General features: G+C 41.2%; 1 protein-coding gene and 1 long non-coding RNA gene across 2 annotated transcripts in view; one reads left to right on the forward strand and one right to left on the reverse strand.

Moving 5' to 3' along the window:
* Nucleotides 1-6,281, forward strand: part of atp1a3a (ATPase Na+/K+ transporting subunit alpha 3a) — a 35,670-nt gene extending 29,389 nt beyond the window's left edge. The window contains exons 17-23 of the mRNA XM_068710848.1: nt 572-726; nt 1,315-1,438; nt 2,155-2,300; nt 2,478-2,608; nt 3,557-3,658; nt 3,846-3,937; nt 4,947-6,281. Of these exons, the coding sequence (XP_068566949.1) occupies nt 572-726; nt 1,315-1,438; nt 2,155-2,300; nt 2,478-2,608; nt 3,557-3,658; nt 3,846-3,937; nt 4,947-4,975 (779 nt within the window). The 3' untranslated portion in view covers nt 4,976-6,281. The remainder of the gene's footprint in view (nt 1-571; nt 727-1,314; nt 1,439-2,154; nt 2,301-2,477; nt 2,609-3,556; nt 3,659-3,845; nt 3,938-4,946) is intronic.
* Nucleotides 6,282-13,887: 7,606 nt separating this feature from the next.
* LOC137872357 (uncharacterized) lies at nt 13,888-16,393 on the reverse strand. The gene is made up of 3 exons (XR_011102870.1): nt 16,317-16,393; nt 15,756-15,802; nt 13,888-14,247 (listed from the first exon to the last, which is right to left on the reverse strand). It is a non-coding gene; the product is annotated as an uncharacterized lncRNA (long non-coding RNA).
* Between the last annotated feature and the right edge of the window lie 9,295 nt (nt 16,394-25,688).

Below are 25,688 nucleotides of genomic sequence, written 5' to 3' on the forward strand. Positions count from 1 at the left end.
TTTAGGTGACAATCATGTAGGTTGCACATACTTACATTTCAGACAGTACGAAGCTACTGCTCATCAAAATGAGCATATGTCAACATCTCAAATATGTACATAGTTCAAATGATGTTTGTTGTGTTGGGAATTATTTTGGTCATGTTTCTACATTCAGAATTGTTGAGGAAAAATATGTTTTGTGTGTTTGTTGCCAGGGGCATCATGTTTATTGGGGAATTTCTTAAAATTTGATAAAATGATAAAGTGATGACATTTTGGACAGACATGGATGTAAACTGCAACTTTACAGGTTGGCGGAGGGACACAACCGCATGGCGGTAATATTTATGACACAATCTCAATACTTTTATCAATTATTATGATTATTGACTTTCAGAACCTTTTAGCTTAAGTTGTACATATTTAAGGGATGCGACGCGTTTAAGGATACGCCGAGAAATGACATCACAATGTGCATAAATACCAACGCAGGCACCGGGGGACCATTTCTATTGCAGAGTTCAAAGGGTTGAGGGTTCACCTGTTCAGAGGTCTGCATTCATTTTACTCACCACCTTCATCCCGACAGGCCGTCTGATCTTTGACAACCTGAAGAAGTCCATCGCGTACACTCTGACCAGCAACATCCCAGAGATCACCCCCTTCCTGTTCTTCATCCTGGTCAACATCCCGCTGCCTCTGGGCACCATCACCATCCTCTGCATCGACCTGGGAACCGACATGGTAACAGAGGAGACACCGGGCACACTCACACACTGTAGCAATCAGCTCTGATGTGTCCAGTCAGGCGATAGAAAAATGCAGCAGCATGTGTGAACCCACTCATCCACTCATACATGCACAGTAAACCAGTCGAGCTCAGCTGTACACAAACATGTCAACTGTATGCATGTCAGACAGCTACTCAGGTGGCAATACAGACACAGCAATGCCCGGTGGTCACCTAAGAATGTTCAATTGTGCTGCATAAATCACATAATTGGAACAATGTCATATGGAAATATTTATAATATTAAAAAAAAATAGTAATTAAAGAAGGGAATATTTAAAATCTGATGATGCTGAACATAATTTGTGGTGATTTGAATTACATAAAGCCAGGGATAAAAAATAAACGAGTAAGTAGTGGGCAAAGTTTATTAATTATGCTGCGGCAAACCATGCAGCCCACCCCACACCATCAAAAAGGACACTAGGTGGCAGCGTGAGACCAGTCCAGTTTGTCATGCTTGGAAAGCGTAGCGTGTTAAAATAAACCAAAGCAAAAACATGCCCAGATATAAATGTGTTCTCTGTTGAAACCTCCGTCAGGTACCAGCCATCTCTCTCGCCTATGAAGCAGCAGAGAGTGACATCATGAAGCGGCAGCCCAGGAACCCACTGAGGGACAAACTGGTCAACGAGAGGCTCATCAGTATCGCCTATGGACAGATCGGTAGGTTCAACACACAGTACAGACCTGTGATCAGTGGAAAAGGTGCCGTGTGTAGCATTTAATCACCAGTAAATCATCACCGTTGTCTTTTCTTCTTTTTTTTAAACATATATTTATTCATTTTAAACATTTAACACATTGTACATACTTAAATGAACCTTCCCCCAAATTGAACATGTAGTAATAATATATATATATTATATATATAAAATCTTTTATTATTATTATTATTATTTTACGTACGTCTTTCAGTTTAATTTGGGGGGAGGTTCAGTTAATACACTAAAATATGAAGTAAAAAAAAGATTTAGAATGAAAATGAACATAAATAAATATAAGATATTTAGTACATAATTAATTAATACAAATTAAAATACACAGTCCCTGTAATTTTTTATGTATTGTCAACATGCAAGACCATAGCAGAAATCTGACAACCTTTACTGGGCCTAAAATCTGTCCCATTCACTGCTCTGCACCTGCAGATCTCTAGGTTTACGTTCCGTTTGCTCTTACGTTCATCAGTGTTCTTAGACAATGGTAGCCCAAAGACATGGCTGTCTGACAGCACCTTGATATCGACACTATTTTGTTTTTTGTTGTTGTAAATACCGGCCAATCAGAACGCGGTTCTCTTCTTTTCTGCCTTGCACTTTTTCTCTCATCTCGTCATAATACCCAGGGACTATAACGGCTGTGAAACTCTGTGTCTGCAGGTATGATCCAAGCTCTCGGCGGGTTCTTCGCCTACTTCGTCATCATGGCCGAAAATGGTTTTCTGCCGTCCGTGCTTGTCGGCATCCGGCTCAACTGGGACGATCGCTCCTGCAACGACCTGGAGGACAGCTACGGGCAGCAATGGGTACGAGTGATGTTAAATCACGTTACTCCTATTTCCTACACCAGCAGTAATCCTTGAATGATAAAAAACACAAACATTAGTATAAATGTATATAAACGTGTCGCGGTCACAACCATCTGAATAGACGTCCATCACAGAGGACACATTGTGTGACTGTCTTCCCGTTTCTCTGTCCAGACCTATGAGCAACGGAAGATTGTGGAGTTTACCTGCCATACGGCATTCTTCGTCAGCATTGTGGTGGTACAGTGGGCAGATGTCATCATCTGCAAGACCAGGCGTAACTCTGTGTTCCAGCAGGGCATGAAGTAAGTCAAAACGTTATTACAAAAGACACTTCTGAATAATGCTACTGGACACACATTAGAAGGCTGCAGGGAGCTTCAGACTCGTACAGAGATGGCCTTTTATTTGGTAGACAGGTATGTACCTTCAACGTATGTTGGACAGAGATAATCAGACTTACCTCATTTTGTTACTTTCAATAACGTCTAGAAGTCTTCTCATTGTCACGAGCACAAGCCTCTCACAAGTAGACGCACGCTTCCTTCTGCGCTGTCATACGGTTGGTGGGTGTATTTTGGTAGAAAGAAAATAGTTCCTACATTGCACTGTTCACAACAAGGTCTGTGGATTATCTTTAGTAACCGGGTCATGATTTATGGAAAGAGACATTGCTGAAAATGTTCCATTATATTGGAGAGAAATCCGACATCTTAACGGCCGATATCTCCAGAACTCGGCAACTCACACCACACCTTAAAGACTGTAATAGACTTTTACTTCTAAAGGAGTATTTTTGCTTTGTTAAGTAAAGGATATACATATATATATATATATATTCTCTGAGTTACAATATCAGTTACAAAAGCTGGTGTAGACATGAAAGTTGCAGAAGAAGAAAGCAGTTTCCCACAGCTGCCACTAGACGTCACTAGAGAGCCAGGTTTTACTGGCACGCCTTTAATTCATGGCCCTGACTTATGGCCCATGTTGGTTTGTTCCCCTCACGTGTCCCTACTGTCTGTCTCTCAACCCGTCTGTCCTCTCCCTTAGATGCTCTGTTCTGCACGCAGCATTTACAGTCCGGGCACACAAACCCACATACTGGTGCTGCCTGCAGGAAATCAACTTTGACGCCATAGTATGATCCAAAAGTCGATTAAGACAGTAACTGATGTGAGCCACTGTTTATCGTCTCTCTACTACATGTGCTGCTGTAAATAACTTTTCTCTCTGCGCTTATTGTCTGGCAGGAATAAGATTTTGATCTTTGGCCTGTTTGAGGAAACGGCTCTGGCTGCTTTCCTGTCCTACTGCCCCGGCATGGACGTGGCACTACGGATGTACCCGCTCAAGTAAGTAACGCTCCAACACATCTTCACATCTGGTGTGCAGACCTCCATGTTCACTCTCAGTGGTAATAATGTGAAATGCAGTGCGATTATTTTTGTCCTGAAATCACAACACACTTTTGTTGTCAGAAAGTTCCTGAGTGCTGTGTTCTTTATTACTGACTGTTCTCCCCCTCCATTGTTCCCTCAGGCCCAGCTGGTGGTTCTGTGCGTTCCCGTACAGTTTCCTCATATTTGTTTACGATGAGATCCGAAAACTCATCCTTCGCCGAAACCCCGGAGGTCAGATAACACACACATTATTTCATTTTCTGTTGGCTTTGCTGAAGTTTATTGCTGCGTTCTGACCAGGTCATGGGTGCTCTGATCTATCGGCTGCCAATCGCTATCAGCTGATATTTGTTCTAAACACTTGGACTGGTGGTCTCTATGAAGACCAATCAGAAGAGACGATGAGATTGATCCTCAATTAAAACTATTTCACTTTCAACTTCAAATTGTGACTTACATGAAGTGAAAACACAGTGAAAGGGTTAAGTTTTAAGACTAACACCGGACAACTCTGTGGTAACAACCTGTCAACCACAGTAGCCCCGCCCTAAAGCATACTCTGCTTTATGGTCTGTTTGATTCTAAATGGATGAACATCATGCTGTATTGAAGAAGACTTAAACTAGAGATTGAGACCATAAACTCATGTTTACAATGTTTACTGAGGGAATAAATCAAGAGAGAAGTAGAGTCATTTTAGACTAGACTTCTATACAACCAGAGGAGTCGCCCCCTGATGGACACTAGAGAGAATGCCGCTTTAAGGCACTTCAGCATTGCCTTCACTATTTAGATCCAGAGGTTGCCTGTGTTTAATATACTCATCAAGCTCGTCGCAGTGCTGTCTGAACAGCTCATTTGGTTAACATGGACACCGAAGCGTCCTTTCCATGTTAAATTAACAACAGACCAACATGCAAAGCTGATCAAAAACATTGTCGTTGGTTAACCTGTTATCAGTTAACCGTTGACATCCCTAGCAGCATGTCATATCATGCAATATTACACAGAATGTGATTACATGCCAGTACAGATGTTTACAGGGTGATGAGGAGAATAAATTGCAAATGTAGTGGAAAAAAGATTACAACTTTAAAGGACATTGTGCAGGAAAATGTCATCCATGACCTCATCATTTTAAATAATAATTTAGCTCAAATGTTTATCAATGGATCAAATAACTTGATGGATAACTCTTCTTTTTTCTTTCCCTCTGTTTCTGTCCTCTACATCTCTGCAGGCTGGGTGGAAAAAGAGACGTACTATTAAATTATCAAAGCATCATTTCCTTCTCACCCCCGTTCTCCCCTGAACCCCTTTTACTCTATCTCCCCCCCTCTCTCTTTTCCTCCTCCCCTCCACCCATCCCTCCTCTCCCGTCAACATGCTCAAACTGTACCAGAAGATAACGTCCTACCCCTCCTCCCCTCATCCTCATCCCCCACAAAGAAACAAAACAACTAAAAAAAACGCACGCCTAGACGCCGCGAGGACCAACGACAGGAGAGGATGCGGGAGGTGGGAGGCGGGTTTGTAAATCTTCCCTGTCCTCTCTGTTTCCTCTGTCCCCCTTTTTATGTTTTTCTATCCGAAGTCTGTACAGCACCAGTCTGCCGGTAACACTGTCGTGCCGACGCTTATTACTGCACCGTCAGCTGCAGCCGCTCTTCACGCGTGTATTCAAACCACACCGCTGTGTGTGGACCTGAATACAGAATCCAAGCACCAGAATACAGACAGAAACCCGACTGTTCCGCTGCGATCTCTCCTGCCAAGCAGAACAACAACGTGGCAGCTCCCGACTGCCGACTCTAGCGACCGGGTGGCGTCTTCTCTTTGTTTATCTATTTGTCTTTTTCCTGCCAGAGCCTGCCACCCAGATCCAGCTCCTAACTCACTGCCATTTCCTCTTCTCTCTTTCTACTTCTACGTACTCACTGCCAATCTTCTACTGCCGTCCCCCCCCTCCCCCTCCTCCCCTATCAATGAAGAATCAATCACACCATAAAACTTCAGCACTCACTCACGCCCTCAACGGGGCGGAAAAAAAGGTCATTTCCTTGACCTCCTTCCCTCCCTCCCTCCCCTTGTGTTCTTTTCTGCCTATGTTGTTGTCGTGTTCTAATAGACGACTGGGTGTTTTTAAAAGCAGAAAAGTTGTTTGTGAAAGTGTTTTTTTAAGTTGGGAGTGGGTCTGAGAGCTCCTTGTTTTCATTCAGACATGACAAAGCACACTGTCTCCCCCTCTTTTACCTCTCCTCTTTCTCCCCCCGCCGTCTATCTGTCCGTTTGTCTGTCTGTTTGTGAACAGCGTGCAAACCCTCCGTCCTCGTAAACTTTCACCACCCGCCCTCCCCCTATCCGCCCACCTCTATCCCCCCCGCCCAACCTCACCCCTGTTAAAAACCAATAAAAATACAATCTTTCTGTGTCCTCGGAAAAAGAGATTTCTCTCCGATTTCATTATTTAAATCAGTTGAAATGTGGAATAAGGCACTATACCTTAACTTGCAAAACAGCAGCCAGAAAAGAAAAGAAAGAAAATGAAATAAAAAAGAAGGATCTCTCTTTTTCAGCTTGGTCTCCAGTTTGTTTTTGTGTGGAGTTTTGTCAGAAAATGGAAATAAATGCTGTGTGACCAACTCTTATTCATGGCAGCAGTGTCAAGTCATCTGTTTTCTACCTGAAGGGTTTCAACAAGTCAGAGGAAGTGTTAACACCTTACATGTCTAGACATGTTAGGAGACATCATTTAGATCAGGGGTGCCCACACCTTTCCGGCTTGCGAGCTACTTTTAAAATGACCAAGTCAAAATGATCTACCTACATTCAAAATGCTAAATATCTATTTATATATATATATATACTGAGTATACTTTATATTTACAATATATGTTGGCATAACTGCATGAATCCTTATGGCACAATACAATTCTGTACATGTTTGCTCATACCTTACTCTGATGACTTGCACTGAATGGAATCAACCAGGGTTGCACAGTCCGGACAGTAGCTGCTAGCCAGCCTCAAGCAGACTTCAAATGATCATCAGTCATGGTGGAACGGTGTTTGGACTTAATATTCATTATGTGGGAAAAGGCTGACTCAGATAAATAAGTAGAGCCCAATAATGCAGTCAAGAAGGAAGCACATGTCCTCATGTTTGGGTACTTTTCCTCTGTGAGTAACTGTCCATGATCCCTGGACTTCAGCTGAATGTCAGCCTGTAGTGTCAAAACATCATCCTCACTCCAGACGCGTTCAGGTGAAACAGTGTTGTCATTTTTGAATCGCCTCAATATCTTCCCGAAATGTGCAGCACATAAATGTAGCGACTGGCTCGAGTAAAGCAAAGTCTTGAAAGCGTTTGTCAAACTCTGACAGACACTTGTTAATCTGCTCTGTGTAGCGCGCGCTGTCAAGTTGCGCACACAGCTTCCGTTGCTTCTCCAGCTCTGACGCGAGGTTTTGGAAGTTCCCCAAATCATGGCGCTGCAGCTTTAGCTTCTGTAGTAGAAATACATTGGGAAGCTAACTAATTAGCTCGCCGGAGTTTTGCGGTTGACGTATTGGGCACCCCTGGTTTAGTAGAACTTCTACTGGAAGAACGTGTATGAAGCAGGACTGAAGAGCCGTCTTTGTTCCGCATGCTGCAATGAATCCGCATCCATCAGTTGACCCACGTCAGGACAACTCCTAACAGGTATCAGATTCATATTTCTTTTAGCTACATAAGCTTTATAGATGGCAAAACTCACCAGCAGGTGCATCTTTCTTAGCACCTAAAACCTGCAATACAACCGTTGACCGCTTGGGGGCAGCAGAAACAATTTAAGACAACATACCATCAGCTTTTCAGTTGACATGGCGAACTTGTCAACGAGTACTATACTTATTAACATATCCAGAAGTCAGGGGGCAACATTATCATTCATTTGGAGTCATGTTTGTGTCCATCTGATGAACGTTATAATATTCAATTTATTTATTCTTGTTTTAGCTCTGTTTTTGGTCTCTACCAACTCCTGAGCCAGTTATCTCTGTAATGCTCCACTATGTTCACCAGCTGGTCTCTTAGTGCGTCTGTCCACTATGTGGCGCTGAGCAGGTAGTGTTCATGAGCAGTGAGCGTGAACCAAAACCAGAGAGCTAAACAATTAGCTTAAAACTCACTTTACATTTCCGTAAAGCCGAGAGGAGCTGCTGACTCACGTGAGACATTTTCTGTAGGTTTATTACTACGAGCGACGCTTTTCACACTGTCATTTTATACATTGTTACTATAAAGAATATCCACTATAGCTGCTTTAAGGACTTCTCATCCATGTACGGTAAAAGTTTGAAATTAATTCTGCTGATGATCGTGTGAGACGAGCTGTTAAATGGACCTTGTGGTTGATTTGTTTTGGTCGCTCCTGTCTCCGAGACATCTGGGCCACTACTGAAGAAGAACATGCGATAAAATTGACTGCATGGACTTTGTGTTAAAATATTTTTGCGAGCTACTGTTTCTGAAGTTGAGAATGACGAGCGCTGCGTCTGAGCGGCAGCAACAGACAGTTTGCTGATCCGGCGGGGTGTCGGGCGGTCTCCCGGGTTCAGAAGCTCTACGTCTCCGTCCTCTCATGGTGGACTGAGGACAGACTGGACGCTACAGTGACTCACTGCCGCCCCTCCAGGTACCCGTGGTATTACAAGACCGGACACGGGCCGGGCTAGCTGGTTAGCATGTTCGTTTCACGTCTTAACAGAACGTCAAGACTTCAACCTGTTCACCTTCTGTTGATGATGTCAGGTCACTTATCACGCGTTGCCCCTTTAAAGTAAAGTTGGCGATATTCTGATAGCTTTTAGAAAATAAAAATTAACTGCGGTCTATCATTATTAGCCTACGAGCAGATAACAGATTAAACTGCTTGCATGCAATTAGTAGGACCCTGATAACGTTACCATTACAGCCATTTCTAAATTTGCACAATTTTAGATTCATTAGAAAGCAACCATCAAACGTAGCATCGTAGCGTTAGCTGCTTTTTCGCCACATTTTACTGCAGCACTTGAATTATACTGCTCAACCCATTCCAGTGTAAATTAAACCTCATTAAAATGAATGATGTGCATATCACACAATCTTTCAACAACTGTATTTTGACTTTCGGCTGTGTATTCAGCTCTACAGCATCTCATCTAAAGTTTGACTCCTGTCACCACTTTGCAACCAAAATGTAGGCCCAATTGAGCGGAAATGTTCAGACGCTTAGAGCTGGCATGAATTATGAAATTAAAATGAATGAAACCCATCTCCTCCCTCTTTTTTCTCAACTGACACCAAACTCAGACATTGTGTCCTCCACACGATGAGGCCGCGGTGCATCAAAACGTCTCGCTGCAAACAATACTGCTAACAGCTGCTGACAATCCTCGATCAATAAATCTCCAATGTTCAGGGAGATACATGATGGAAAATGTGCGTGTCATGGTACATATAGCGTGGTCAATTTTAAAATTGTAACTCACAAAACTACATTTTTCTTCATGGTAACTATTGCCGGAAAAATTGCGTTTAATCTCTGATCTGTCTTCACTCCAGTATGAAACTCCAGTGATATTTAAAACGCAGAACAACTTCCGGTTCAAGCGAGGAGCGAGGAAATGACAAATATGAGACTGAGGATGTACCCATTGGGTTTCTTTAATGTTTTTTTTTTTGGTTGGATGTTGGAAATCATTGAAGAGATTTTAATGTTTGGTTCTACGATATAAAATAGGACAGTAAATACCCCTCTGGTGAATTTAGAAGCTTTTACTTAAAAAGAGTCTAAATGAGACGACTAAGCGTCCTCACTGGAACACTAGTCCTCCTTTAGCTTAGCGGTGACGTGAAGTCATGTGACCGTGGTGGAGTTTCTTTATAGCCTAACGTTGCACTTGCGATTCAAAAATCATTAAAGTGGTGTTTAGTAGTGAAGATTATCTTGCTGAACAAACGTGCACGTATCATAAACTTGTGTTTGCCACAGAGTTTATTTTCTGCAACATTTCATAATCCAATGGAAAACCCCCACTGGCTTTTTGTGGAGGGAACCAGTGTGATGCCAACTCTCCTGCAGCGCTCTACGGAATGGAACAACATGGGATGTCACTTACAGAGCAATCAATCTTTGTAGAAAATAAATTGCCTACATCTCTATGTTGTTGAGATGAAGTTCACCAATTGTCAGAGTTTTGTCTTAATAAATTCATATTTGACGCTAGATTGAAATCGGCCTACATGTGTGGTTTAGAGACACATGACCTCCAGGTTCAGTGATCGTTACGGTCCGGACACTTCTGCTGACCGACCCTCCTGTATTTCTCATTTTCCTTTCTTTTTTTCATCTTCCCTCCACCTTCTTTTTTATCAACAGCAAAACTGTCCTTAATCCATGCTCAAAAGATGATGGATTTCATTACTTGTAATCTGAAAATCACAATAAATAAACAGTAGTTTTAAGAAGATCCTTACCTTCAGCTTTAGAATCCCACAACCACACTGAGTTTTTTATTGCTTCAATTATTTAAACTGTTTTCATTATTTATATATTGTGTTATGCTGAATGCAGTTTATCGGTGACCTTTTTTACTTTTAGCCCCTTCAAAATAGGATGATTTATAAATAACTACAGTAATGTATCTTTTATTAAAAAAGCCCATAAACAGACTGGGACTTGGTTTGGGTTCGATAGTTTTATGCTTCTACTCGTGTGTGTGTGTGTGTGTGTGTGTGTGTGTGTGTGTGTGTGTGTGTGTGTGTGTGTGTGTCCATGTTTCATGAATACTATTACAAGGCTCACAGAGCAAATGAGTGCTCCAGCCCACTTCACACACACACACACACACACACACACACACACACACACACACACACACACCCTTCTAACCCAAGGATATAGGTCACCTCCTTTGTGACTTCCTTGTTTTCCTTTCTTCTGTTCCTTTCTGTCGGGACTTAATGCAACCTTCTTATGATTTCTTGTTGTTCATTAACTGCAGTTAACCACTTGTCTCCAACACACAGACACATTGTTTTGTTTGATCAGTAATATCAATGTGGAGTTCTGCTCAGTGTAATTCATAGCAAATATGTATTTACTTTAGGGGCAGTAATAATAAAATAATACAAAATGTTATTCCCCGTTAGGGAAATAATTGTGTTTAAATATTGCAGTATACCGTGTTGTAATTGTGCATATTTTCCTAAAATGGTATCGATGAAATACGTAGTTGGTACCTAAAGGTAACAAGGGCAGAAGTATAGGAAACAAAGAGGTTTAGGGAGAATTTATAAGTTGTGCAGCACATATTGAGTAATAACAGAATAACGTGGTACCAGCCGATGTCGTAAAAAAGGAGACAAACTACGTGTTGCAGTTAAACTTTAAAACCTCCAAAGAAAAACATACTAATGAAGTGGAATACACCCTGTATATATACTGTATTACACTGTAATTACTTGCCCTGTATTTAATCAACATACTCCATAATACTGTACACTGTTTGATAGTTACATATAATACACTTTAAATGCTACCTTCCCTGTATACTTCTGTATACTTTTTATTTTTTTTAAAGAAATATGACAGTACAGTGTGATTTATTTCTGGGTCCATCTTCCATAAACCTTTTACCTTTTGACATGCACCAATATGTGTTTCATAAATACCCATAAATAAGTACACAGTCATGTGCAGTAATCTAAAGCCTTTAACCCATTTTAAAGTAGAAGGATGTAATGGTGGTGTTGAAGGATTGAATACTTCCTCTCCACTACTCATGTTGGTGAACATGAAGCACGAAAGCTCGGTGCATCTTCACAAACGTTTGACCTCAGCTCACGTTAAAGCGTTTATTTCCCCCATCATACGTTCTCTCTCTCTCTCTCTCTCTCTCTCTCTCTCTCTCTCTCTCTCTCTCTCTCTCTCTCTCTCTCTCTCTCTCTCTCTCTCATGTGTGAGATGTAAGTAACATCCCATAAGCCCGTGTGGGCCGGGCACCCTCGGGTGTGTGACCCTTCGGATAGAAGTATTCAATTCATGTGGAGACACACACACACAGCCGGGAATCCACTGACAAACGTGTGTTGGAATAAAAAAAAGAGAGGAGATGCCTTATAGCGCCACGGCTCATAATGATGCTCACACACACACACACACACACACACACACACCTCCCTTTCTTATCCGCCATAACAACCACACTAAACCACCTTCCCTCTGACACACGCACACACACACACACACACACACACACCTTCTCTCAATCTTCTACCCACTTACACTCTCAGCCCTCTCCTACCACCACCTCTTTCCTCCAAATCACACACACACACACACACACACACACACACACCTTCTCTCAATCTCCTACCCGATTACACCCGCACGCTAAAACCCCTTTTTGCACACCTCCCTACACACACACACACACACACACACACACACACACACACATCCCCTACCTTCCCTAAAACCCTTTTCGTTTCCTCTGACACACACGCGCGCACACACACACACACACACACAGGCTCTCTTTTTGTCAAACCCCCCCCCACCCCTCATCCCAGTAATCTGGCTGGCCCGTGGCCTCCTCTCTCTCGCTCCACTGTTCTGTGTGATAGAATATCGATCGGTTTGCCTCGGCTCGGCGTGGAGCAGGGGGGTGTGTGTGTGTGTGTGTGTGTGTGTGTGTTGGAGAAAGGTGGTGGTGGGGGGGGGGGGCAGTGGTCAGACATGCTCCAAGGTTGTTACCACAGCAACAGCGATGGGTCAGAGGGTTGCCATGGTGCCTAGGTCGCAGGGTCAGGGGGAGGGTCTTGGAGGGCTCTCTCGTCCTGTGTGTGTGTGTGTGTGTGTGTGTGTGTGTGTGTGTGTTAATGGGAGGGGGGGTGGGGGATGGAGGAGTGAGCAGTGTCCAGTCCAGCTATATTGGGTGTGTTAATAATGAATGGTGTTGTATGTGGTCGCTGTCTCTTTCTCTCCCCCTCCATCTGTGTCTCTCTCTTCGTCTGTCTGTCTGTGTGTGTGTGTGTGTGTGTGTGTGTGTGTGTGTGTGTGTGTGTGTGTGTGTTTCGCAATAATATACGAAGCAGTAGAACATCAGCTTGATTCAAGTCCAGTTTTTTATTTATTTTTATGTCAAAGGTACACTTTAATAAAGAAGACTTTTGTCGCCGAGCTGCACTAGACAAAGCAGTGATGGATGTATATATATATATATATATATATATATATAAATATATATATATATATAAATATATATATATATATATATTTATATATATATATATATATTTATATATATATATATATATATATATATATATTTATATATATATATATATATATATATTTATATATATATATATATATATATTTATATATATATATATATATATATATATATATATATATATATATATTTATATATATATATATATATATATATATATATTTATATATATATATATATAAATATATATATATATATATATATATATATATATATAAATATATATATATATATATATATATATATATATGTCAATTCAAATGTAGCAAATGCATCCTCACATTGATCTGGCATCACATCCATGTTTCAGAGAGACACATAAAAGATCTTAGAACCCTTTCAGAGTGGAAGGTTATACATTCTGCAGTAAAACATGCAACAGAAACAGTGTGATTATTATATTTATGTTTCTTGGGGATAGAATCCACACACACGTTCTCAAAAAAAAAAGAAAAATACCGCTGTGACAGTTTATGATGAAATAAAACAACTTTATTGTTCCTTTTTTTCTCACAGGTGAAATGCTTCTACCTCACACTTAGATCACCATTGGTGGGCTGCAGAATTAGATTTATTAATTCTATTTTAAGAGTGATCTTTGCACCTTTTTTCTTGTTCACTGCATCGTTCGAAATCTCAGTGAGTATTTCTGTCTTTCTGTAAGCTGTCAACTTTATTTCCCTCACATCTTTACACTACATCTCATACTAGTGATGTAAATTGATGGGCGGCATCCTAGTGTCGCGTTGCACTTGGTGACATATATATATATATATATATATATATATATATATATATATATATATATATATATATTGTGAGTATATTTTCTGTTAATGAACATCACATTTACAGTCACGCTGGAGGAGAATATTTCAGCGTTATTTAATTCACTGGTTCATTTAAAAAGCCAGGAAAAAAGGTGTCTGTTTGTGAAAGAAAACCCAGATGAATCATGGGACTTTTTTAGAGTGAGAGCAGGAAGGAAATGTCATATAAAAGCATTGTCAAATATCACACATGTCCCACAGTCGAAACACTTTTCTTTTTTTTATAACTATGAGAGCAATCCTCTGGTGATCACAGCTGCGTTGTGTTTAATTAAACCTGCTGCAGGAGAGGCGAGATTGTTTGCACTCGTTCGCTCCTCGGCGGGGCCGAAGCGGCGCTCTTCATCGTCCTCATCTTCTTCTTCACGAGCACGACGACAGCAGCTACAGAACACACAGAAGAAAACGGGTGAGATTTCACTGTCACGTTCAGAACAAACAATGCTGCAATTAAACAAAAGCCCCGCGACAAATACCTTCTTTTTCTTTTCAACCTATTTATACAATACAACTTAATATGCCCAAGAAAATGTTGATATTTGTTGAGATAAAGGAGTGTGTAGGACAATTTTTGAAGTGTAGAATGATAATATGATAAAAGCCAGACAGTTTTTCAACTAAAATCCCTCGCATTTGAACAAAAACACACAGAAATCTTCACAGACTGGTCAAATGAGTTGCAGGACTATGGTATTTGATTGGTTTATGACACTGTGTCCACTTGGCCTGAGTGTCGGCTCTGTTAGATGTAACGGAGGAACACGTCTGTGTTTAGAGAAGTGAAACATTTTCTCCAGACTGTGGCTCAGAATACAAATTCACATCCAGCTTGACTTATCTGGTCAAAAGCACCTTAGTTCCAAGATTTCCTCTTTTTTTTTTAGATTTTAAGCCAGTGGACCAAATAGGATCTTAAAGTCACAAGGCGTCCGTGCAAAGCCAATCTCTCAGTGCTGCAGACCCCCCCCCCCCCCCCCCCACACACAGCCCCTTCCTCTCCAACATCCATCTTGCATTACCCACTGCAGGGTTATCAAACAGTCCCTGTGCATCTGTGAGACTGATTCAGACACATTTCAGTGGCTGCTGTTACCGCGTGGGTTTCAGGAAACTTACGTTTTAAACGGCATTCAAACAAAACCTCACCAAACACAGCGATTAGAACGCCCATCTGCCTAGACAGCCATGCACATCTTTCAGGCTAGTGGAAAGAAAAGATCCAAATACAAATTCAGGTGATTATTTTACTACTTTGTCTATTTGGGTCTGTAGATTTCTCCTAAATTCATCAAAGGTTACCCCCAAAAATGCCTCATTTGCAAATTTAAACACAACATTTCTGAAAGCTTGTAATACAAAAAGTGATTGCCTTAATGTAATTAATCATGGTGATATCTATCAGTTCATGTTGTATACTCGATTCACCTGAAGTAATTTAACGAAGCATCTCTTTAAAGGACGTTTTCTCTAAATGAGTTTGTTCTCAGGCTCTGATCCAGAGATCTGCTCTTCAGTAGCTCTAAACTTTACTCGTTCATTCCTCTCTTTATTCTGACGGTTTCTGCTGAACGGTTTGTTTATATATCATTCATAGGTTGATTTACACAACATTTTATTGCTAATAACATGGAGACAATGGAATCCTCATGCTGTTGACAGTATTCTCAGATATATTGAGTGATTAAAAGAGTCTCCCTCTGTAAAAATCTTTCACTCTAAAATGTCAACAAAATTAGATGAATTTGCATATTTCAACATGTACATTTCCAGAAAAAAATGTACGTCTTAACGTAAATTATCAACTGGGGACGTTTCATGGTGAAATCTATTATTATTAATAAATGATCTAATACATTTGAATATCACTTTTCCATCACACACTGAGTCCTCACCATTTAGGGGGCGAGGATGTGTCAAATGTAGCTCAAATACTGTTAAACTGTAGAGAAGAGAAGAAGAAACAGATTTCAAGTATTTAATCAATCACATAAATATGGATATTAAAAATGATTTGATATTCAAAGTCATTCTCCAGGAGATTTGCTGCTGAGTCTTTATACAAACAGAACATTTTTTGGACTCTTGGGTCGACAAAATGATCACTTTGATATAGACAGCTCACTATTTGAGGAATTGTAACTGGTATTTTTACTCTTTTATGACACTTTATTAATAATTATCAGATTAAATGGACAAAATAAATGTCTGATTAATTGGTAAATGGAACTTTAGCTGCAGCCATTGTCGGTAGAAATCAAGGGAATGAAAGGTTTATGAAGATTTATGAAATTAAATTAATTAAATCCACCTACTCCAGGACATACATTTAAAAACGTGCATTTATATATTTTTTTATATATAATAAAATATATATATATATATATATATTGAAAAGCAGCCTCGTGAACTGTGTGTGTGTGTGTGTGTGTGTGTGGGGGGGGGGGGGGGCTTACTTGATCACGGCCACAGCGAGCACGGTGAGGAAGAAGACCTTCAGCTCGTAGTTGAACGCGGCCTCGTCGGCGTGGCGGCAGCTCGGCCATCCGGCCACGCGGTGGCGCTCGAAGCCCTGCGGCCGCAGCCGTGAGAGCGAGAACCGGCTGCACAGAGAATCAGTCGGCCCCGTTTAAAAGTGTTGAATGCAGTCCAGTTAAACTCAACTCACCACGGCTCAGCTATGGAGTCTCGTGGCTCTTTTGTTTCATTCCCAGATAGTGCGCGTAGTTGTTATAAAGAACTATATTAGTGAGGAACACTTTAATATCAAGGTACGGTAAAGGAACGTCTATTATGGACGGGTTCCACTCAGAGACCTTTGGAGCTCTGTCCTCGGTTACAGAGACCCCCCCCCCCCAACAAAAAAAATGCTGTAATGTAAATTATCTTGTAAATCCGAATGAAAAAACCTCAGCGCTACCTGCTGCTTTACGGGCTTTCACTTCCGCATTGATAAGTGAGCGGAAAGTTTCTGCCCACGTGAAACAGGAAAACTAACTAAATCTCCTCTTTGGTTAATACAAACACCTCGTTCGTCCAGGTTGTGTTTGGGAGAATAGGGCTGCTGTGCATCCATAGAGGTCTCACATTGAGGGAAGAAAGAAGAACAAAATTGATAACTTTTTACATTTTTGACTAATACTATTTTAAGTCGAGATGAAACTGAAAAAAAGCATTTTAGATCACATCCCCTTTAATATCATGCACCTATTTAACAATAAATGAAGACAAGAAATGTCCTCCTATTTTTACATCAAATTCAAAATATCATTCCTTTCTTCAAAACTAAATAGAACGTGTGCTTAGGGCAGCTATAGTACCAACCTCCTTCAACCGATAATATGCAACTTTTAGCGACAAGGAGGTGTATCGGCTACATTCTACGCCCGCCCACTTTTCTAACGCTCCAATCACATGCGAAGGATTTTATTTACGTCCCTCTTGTGACTGTACACCGCTCAAATATTCTATTTCACTGTAACTTTAAAACCACTATTTTGAAATATTACACAGAAACCCACAACAACATAAACTATGCAGCCTTAAAACAGGACGTATTGGGTTTCCTGTAGCATCGCTGTAATAGCTCATAAACAGCTAAAGCAAAAAAGCTAAAGTTACTCCACCTTTACAGTCGGAGACTATTCAGGTGTTTTAGATTAACAACATCATTTTGAGAAATACAGTTTGATATTTTAACTTTCTCATCTTCACCCGCTTATCTGTGAAGATGAGAGAGTTAAAATATCAATATTTAACTTCATAAATTAATCTCTAGGTAGACATAAAGCCATGCACACGACTGATCATAACAAATGTTTCTCGATCTAAAGCATTAAGATTCAGTTTCAAATTCTGAGAAGGAAATGCACAATCCATTGTTTACTTATTGTTGGCCTAAAAGTTCATATATCGTATGGTTTTTAGTTGACGGGAATTCATTTTTAGATAAATGTGTGATCATACTGCATTCTTGCTTTGGTTATTATGACAGAAGAGGGTGACAGTGATGTTCACATGAGGCGAACAGCAGCATCAACAACTAACGGCAATATGTATGAACACATTATTTTATTCAATTGTCCCTTTATAAAATCACTATTTCATGCCACTCAAGTCTTAGTGAAATGACAAAAAGGTGGCGCCACGTGTCCAAAAACATGTCACTCATTGTAGTGCTGCAGAAAACATGTGTTACATTCCTTACATTGTGTTTTTTCACAATGTGAGAGGAAGCACATAAATATTACAACTCATTTATCCATTTCTCTGCTTCACTTCCAGGCTCCTCTCAATGTGCATGCTCGGCTCACTGGTGTGACTTACAGCAGCTTCGTGTTGTTGGTAACACCTGTGTTTACCTGCTGTAGTCCAACTCAAGAGGTGTGCTGTGTCAGAGGCCATGGGTGTCTGCTGTGGTGGTCTAGAGGAGTTAACGCTGACTTGGAGCTGCGGGGGGTTTCTGCATGTCGTTTCCTGTCGTCTCTCTGCTGCTGGCTGTCTATCGAAGCCACACAAGGTAATTCCCCACTACTCTTATTTAAGTGTATGTTTTAATTGTTTAAGTTATTAAAATAGAAATACAAATGTAAAAAAAAACGTCCTGCACTTTGTGATTAAAGTGTCGTGCTTCACTTTTTGCTTACTTTACTTGTCGTCCATACACATGTCCAGTTCCTTTCTATTTATTTTGTATCAGCTTTGATGGTTACAATGTCTGTTTTCTTCTTCTTCTATGACCTTAATATAACTTTTATTAGATGGGAAAGAAATCACTTTCCCAGATGCTGAAGCACTGTCTGCCATGAGCTGAGCCTCATCACCTGCTGCTGCTGCTGCTGTCCACGCACACACACACACACACACACACACACACACACACACACACACAGCCCCCCCTTTTCTGGTTGCAGTCTCAACGCTATCGCCATGGAAACAGCTCAGATGCGGAGAGGTGAGGTGTGTGTGTGTGTGTGTGTGAGAGAGACTGTGAAGGTATAGAAAAATCTTCTGAAGGACACGCATAGATTAAAGGTGAGTGTGTTTTATTGACCCTGTCTCTGAATACTTACCCACCTTCACACACACACACACACACACACACACACACACACACATGATTTGACATGATACAGTTCATCGAAGCGATTTCCTTTTTTTCAGACACAAACAAAAAGATCTTTCGCTTTCCCTCTTCTTTTTTCAAAACCATTTTGTCCCCCCATCTTTTTTCTTGAGCCCCCCCCATCTCTTTTCTTGAGGCCCCCCCCCCCCCCTTCAGAGCACACGCTTACATTACAATGAGAGCCTCTATCTTATTAATTTTTTTGGGTGACCCCCAAAGGGAATCAAGCGCCCTAAGAATGCCTGGCTGTGTTAATGCCACGGTCCCTCCATTGAGCCCCCGGACCCCTCTCCCTCTCTTTCCTGCTTTCCCTCTGTGTCTCCCGGCCTCTCCCTCTCTCTTTCTCTCCCTCGCTCCCTTTTCTTCCTGCCTCTAAAAAGCCAGATGGGCCTGAGCTCCTTTTCTTCTTGAGGCCCGGTGCACGTGCCGAGGACACAGGGCCTCACAGCGTTTAATTCACAAGCTTTAAACGCCTCCTTCTTTTAACCCCCCGTGACCAACACCATCACCCCCTCCCTCCCTCCACACGCTCTCTCTCTGCTTTCTGTCCTCGCTGCCCCCCTCTATACTCTATTATCTCTTCTTCAGTTACACTCTTCTCCGCTCTGCTTTGTTCTATTTTTATCACGTTTCCTGTTTCTTCTCCTGTTCATTTGTTCTATTCTACCCTGTGATTTTTTGTTTTTCAACTTCTGTTTCAAAGGTCAAGAATTTAATTTACTGTATTCATTTATTTTTCAGGGCAACACACTTTAGTGGACGTCAACACAAGCTCATTTTCTGTAATCCGACAACACGTTTGACATCCATAGACATCAAAGCAGAAATAAGTTGCCCCACTCAAGCAACATTTTAGGTTGTTGGAAGAGACAGAGTTGAATTTATTTTCCTTGTCCTTTAAAAGTTCAAAAAGATTACAGCCTGCAGAGGTGCAGACATTTATTTATTTTTTACAAATTGCAGCTCATTTTCACATTCAAACCACATTTCTACTGGAAATCAGCTTCTTCATTAGTCATTTTCAGGTGGAGAAGATGAAGATGGAGGGATGCAGAAGTCGCAGCTGAGTGCCGGTTGATCTACCACCTGCAGGCTTGTTTGACCTCCTCCTCCTCCTCCTCCTCCTCCTGCTCCTCCTCCTCCTCTCTTACAAAGCCACTGAACCTGACAGAGAGATGCTACATCTCCGCATCAACAGTGACTGCTGAGGACGGCGGGCCTCTCCGTCGGCTGAGCTGTTGTGTAATGGGACTTAATTAATTAATTAGGTTAATTGATCAAATGGTGGAGAGGTGAATCAATCAAGGCAAGAGTCCGAAGATGAAGACTTTCCTGCATTTTAAGATGCTTCTTCTTCTTCTTCTTTTTTTTCTTCTTCTTCTTCTTCTTCTTCTTCTTCTTCTTCTTCTTCTTCTTGTGTTTTCGGTGCAGTCCTGCATTGTCCCGAGGCCAGGTCATCTAAAGGAAACTGCTTTATTTAGCGCTGTCTGACTCCTAATAGTTATTGAATGTGGTCAGTCTTTATTCGGGGATTATTCGGGTTAACGTGGAAATAATGAGGTGGCCGATCTCGAGGCGGTGTTGGGGGGTCGCAGGGAAATCGATGGACACACTGAGTTAATTATGAGAAATCAATTAAAAGAGGGGAGGAGGGGACACAACCTGCAGGCCCAGAGAGACACTCTCTCTCTCTCTCTCTCTCTCTCTCTCTCGCTCTCTCTCTCTCTCTCTCTCTCTCTCTCTCTCTCTCTCCCTCGCTCTCTCTCCCTCGCTCTCTCTTCGATCTTTTCTTCTTCTCGCACTAAAAATGATAGGAAACGATTTATGCCGGTTCACCTTTTTTTTTTTCACTATACGAGCTCTCGTATCAGTTTGTTTTATGATCCAGATTTCTCCTCTTTAAAACACACACGTGCTCACACACCAAGTTACACAAACAAAGTCCTCCCCTCTAGTGTTCTCTGAAGCGAGGTCTTTGGTTTTCCCTCCCAAAATTTCGAGGCTGCAGGTAAATGAATGGAAATCCCATCGGTCACACACACACACACACACACACACACACACACACACACACACACACACACACAGGTCAATTGGATGTCCCCCCTGATCTTAAGGGTAAACACACTCGGTCCAACAATCTGCTGTCCATCCGAACCCAGCATGGAGACAGACACGCGCGCTGTATACGGAAGCCATTGATCCCTGTAATACACCTAAATTCACGATCAATACATTTTGCACAATGAGCAGCTCATCACCATGGGATTGTTTCAATGTTTCAAACTAACTGTCTTTAAATTAACATTCGAATGCAGCCTCGATCCGTTCAAACGTCCGACTGTGTTTATATATAATGATTATAGCCACTATGTTCTTTCGGGATTTTTTTATATCACAATCAATTTCAGACCTTTTTTTTTGTTCTTCATAACGACGACCAACCTTTTTTTAACCCACGAGGATCACGAGCTGTTTTTGAATGAAACTGGAATTAAATACAGGGCTAACCTAAATGATTGTGCTACTTGGATTTAATCCTAGCAGTCACATGGCCACATACTCGCGTCTTTAATGGAATCTGGTTGAGGAGTCATTTGGTAAATGAAGAAATCCGCAGGAGGTGTTTTTCATGCTTATGTCTGACTGTACGGATTCATTAATAGGAATCGGAAAGTGCATATTTATATAATGTACATTCATCTACTCTCACAAGTATTTTGGCAAATACAAGAAAACTGATGTGGATCTTTTTTTATCTTTAAAACTGTGCTATTATTTTTGTTTTTAAATTCTTGATTGTTCTCTAAAATGTATTTGAAGTCGGTTATCATTTTTCGTTTTGCATATTAAAAGATCGTCTGTTTCTGTCAAATATAAACAAAAATGCACGGATCTTCGTGTTTATTCCACGAATTGAAATACTTTGCTTATATGCAAATAAGCCACCGTCGGTGCAAACGTGTACTTTTTTGCTATCATGAATAATAATAAATGCTAAATAACAATGAAACATACCGCAGCGTGTCAATCTGCACGTATTTGTATTTTATTCTGGTGAAGTTTTGATTCATGCATGAATGTAAATGGCCTGTCGCCGATGCGCCGGAAGAACGGGAAAGAATTTGATTATTTGTCACCGAAAAATATACAAAATGTAAGAGAATAATGTTTTATTAAAAGCAATAAAGTGGACGTAAACGAAATTAAATGCATGAATAAATAATCCGCAATAAATACATTTTTAAAAAATCACCGGAAGACGACCATGAAAGTTGCTTCATTGGCATTCTATTGTATTTAGTTCATTCATTTTTTTTGTGCATTAACATGAAGATATATTTAAATAATATGCATTAGGCTTCACATGTAGATTGTAGTATTGTGTGAATAAAGTTAAGGACTGACCTCTGGAGAAGAAAGAAAGTCCTCTTTGTGCCTGGAAATTGCCACGGCTTTCAAAAGTCCATTTGTCATCGATCGATTTTCCATCCCAACACAAACAGTTTGACTTCCATTTGAATTGATGAATAATAACCACAATTTCATATCGGGGGGGGTGTCACTAACAGTTTTTATATCTTTCCGGGTCGAATTTCTAAACGTTTTGCCGTCCATTTGAGAAACGTATTGCTAAATTATTGAATTGATATTTAAACTTTACCTTTAGGTTCTTTGAATATTGATTCCTTATATTATGAATCTCAAGAAAGAGAGTTGAGGCCTTCACAATTCTCTGTGGAGAAATAAATAAAGAACAACATGCAGTTGAGGTGAATTATTTATTAGCTTTTATAAAAACACTAGACAACACAAGCACTGTGACACAAACGCTGCCTCCTTAAACATCTGTAATTGGAAATATATATTCTCCAGCTAACTGCTACACCAACATACGCATGAGACTTGTGCTATCGCCACAGTCGCCGTGGAGTGACTCTTTGTGTCTCGATTGGCTTTTTCATCAATTTACTGGGAACGTCTGTCACTGATGGCCTCGCGAGCCCAGACCCCGACGCCTTGACCCCCTTGGGTCAAAGGTCAGCCGGCCACTCCGCCATTACCGCAACTCATCAGCTCTCTGCAGACACCCAGCGGACCCGGCTCGTTTGAAATTACGGGTAAGTACCCTGTGGGCCCAATAATAACTCCCTTCTAAGGTAACTTGAATTAGCCGTTAACTTACAGCCAAAACCAGTTGTTCATGCTAGGCTAGCGGAAGTACTTCCTCGTGAGTTACCGCTGTGATTTATGGAGGCATTCGTTAGTTGACGTCACATTTTTTCAAAACCTCACGCTATCCAACAGTTAGACGGAAGCAATGCACAGCTTCACTAGGCTATTCAAAATGTTTAAAACATGTTCAGTATTAAAATCACTAGCTAGCTCTGTTAGTGCAAAGCTAACTGAGTAGCTAGCTTATTCCCCTCATTATGCCAGCAGTTAGTAGGTTTGTAGGTCTGTAGTTCTGTAGGTCTGTAGGTCTGTAGTTCTGTAGGTCTGTAGGTCTGTAGTTATGTAGGTCTGTAGGTTTGTAGGTCTGTAGTTCTGTAGGTATGTAGGTATGTAGGTCTGTAGGTCTAGTTCTGTAGGTATGTAGGTCTGTAGGTCTATAGGTTTGTAGGTCTGTAGGTTTGTAGGTATGTAGGTCTGTAGTTCTGTAGGTCTGTAGTTCTGTAGGTTTGTAAGTCTGTAGTTCTGTAGGTATGTAGGTCTGTAGGTATGTAGTTCTGTAGTTCTGTAGGTCTGTAGGTCTGTAGGTATGTAGTTCTATAGGTCTGTAGTTCTGTAGTTCTGTAGGTCTGTAGTTCTGTAGGTCTGTAGTTCTTTAGGTCGGCTACACAAACAATTTTGACATGGATGAATTGTAAATGTGCTCTAGTGCACTGGAGCGTAACAATGGAGGACCTATTGTTCAAGCAGACCTACAGTTTGCACTTGGCTCCAGAATGAACACTTACTGTAAAGGTGTTCTGTTTATTCATGATTTACAATTCTTCCACATAGTGGATCTGATCAGCTTTTTATTTTAACATTTATATATTTTTAATAATAATAGTAATAAGGTTACATGACTAGTGAGTTCCATGTCATCTTACATAAACCTTCCTCACCTTAAACGTATGAATGTAATCAGTATGAAAAGCTGATCATGACCATCAACAAATTATTATGAAATAATTGCGTAGTCATTCAAATGCTGTGACGGTAAAGTTGTGCAGCTCAAACTGTAGGCTGTTAGATAGTATTCCCTCCATTGCTCCGTGGAGAATAAGGATCAGGACTGTCCAGTGACTGATAAGAGAAGAAAAGCCCCTCACTCCTACCCCCCGTGGTTCACTGTCATCTCTGTGTTACTCAGCAATATGAAGGGAGTTCATCCCAAATCAGCCGATAACATCTCTGGGTATATATCTTTAATTTCTGCTTGACGTTTCACCGTGTCCTAAATAGTGCAGTCAGCAAAAAAGAAACATTACAATATTTTTTTTTATTCCATGCAACTAACTTTTCTTCTGACATCAAATGGCTTCCAGCTAACGTCTGATTTATGGAATTAAAAAATGATTAACCGCAATCATAGTAGCCATTGCACGTATCGACTCGTCGCTGCGTGTATTGACGTCTGTGTAAAGCTCACAATAGTCGACATTTGACCAGGCGTTCCTCGATAAACAGTGGAAATGAAGCTTGGGAGGTCAGGGAAACAGTAACTCCCCTCCGATTGATTTCCAATAATCCGCTCATTGCCTGTCTGATCCGCAGGATGTGGGCTACGGGGGGATTGTCAGTGTTTGTCCCGCCAGCTGTTGCCGTGGTGACCGGTGTGGTGATAATAGCAGTTAATGAGATTTTAACCCCGAATAAGGAAGAAGACAGGAAGTGATGAGCGTTTGCAGGAAGGACTAAAGGCGGGATTCATCAATGGATGACCCCCGGCCTGATCGATACTGATCTGTGACTAGGCAGCCCCGCCCCCCTTCCCTTTGAGACGGCCCAGGTAAATCCATTTCCTCGGTAACACACACTCACTCACATGCGTTAGGACATGCATTTGCACACGTCACTGAAACGCATACAAAAATATAGACAGGCACAAGTGCACGTATGTAAACACACACCACTCGCCTTACAGAGACGGAGCGGCGGTTGGACGTCTGGCTCTCTGTCCAGCTGGTTAGGATGCCCTCCAGGTCAAAGGTCAACTTCATCCCAGACACATGACCTCATCCACCAAAGGTTGACCTCTCTGGGCTAGGAGTGAGTGTGTGCGTGTGAGAGACGGCTGGGAGAGGGAGGGAGGGAGAAATTTGGTGGACAAGCGAAATTTAGTGTCAATTGTATTATATAAAACTGGTGTGTGTGTGTGTGTGTGTGTGTGTGTGTGTGTGTGTGTGTGGGGCACAACAGAAGCGACGGCTAGCAGGAAGGAGGATTTCAAGATTCTGATGATTTTAAGGCAATTTACTTTATTGAAGTTTTTATACTAAATGAGCTCTAATCGTAAAGACGAGAGACGGGAAACGGAGGCAAACACAGTGAATGAAATTAGAACATTTTGTAGACACCGGCCTTAACGGAACAGTGACGGAGTGGAGGATCGTTTCAGTCGCAGGTTTTCCTCTTCCGCGATGGTCAGCCTCAAGGTCCTTCTCAGTATCACTTTGCCTCGAGTCCTTCCTTCTCTCTTACTTCTTCTTCT

Source organism: Cebidichthys violaceus, unplaced genomic scaffold (genome assembly GCF_023349555.1).
Source record: "Cebidichthys violaceus isolate CVI_PGR_0920_01 unplaced genomic scaffold, fCebVio1.0.p SCAF_16, whole genome shotgun sequence".
NCBI lineage: Eukaryota > Metazoa > Chordata > Actinopteri > Perciformes > Stichaeidae > Cebidichthys > Cebidichthys violaceus.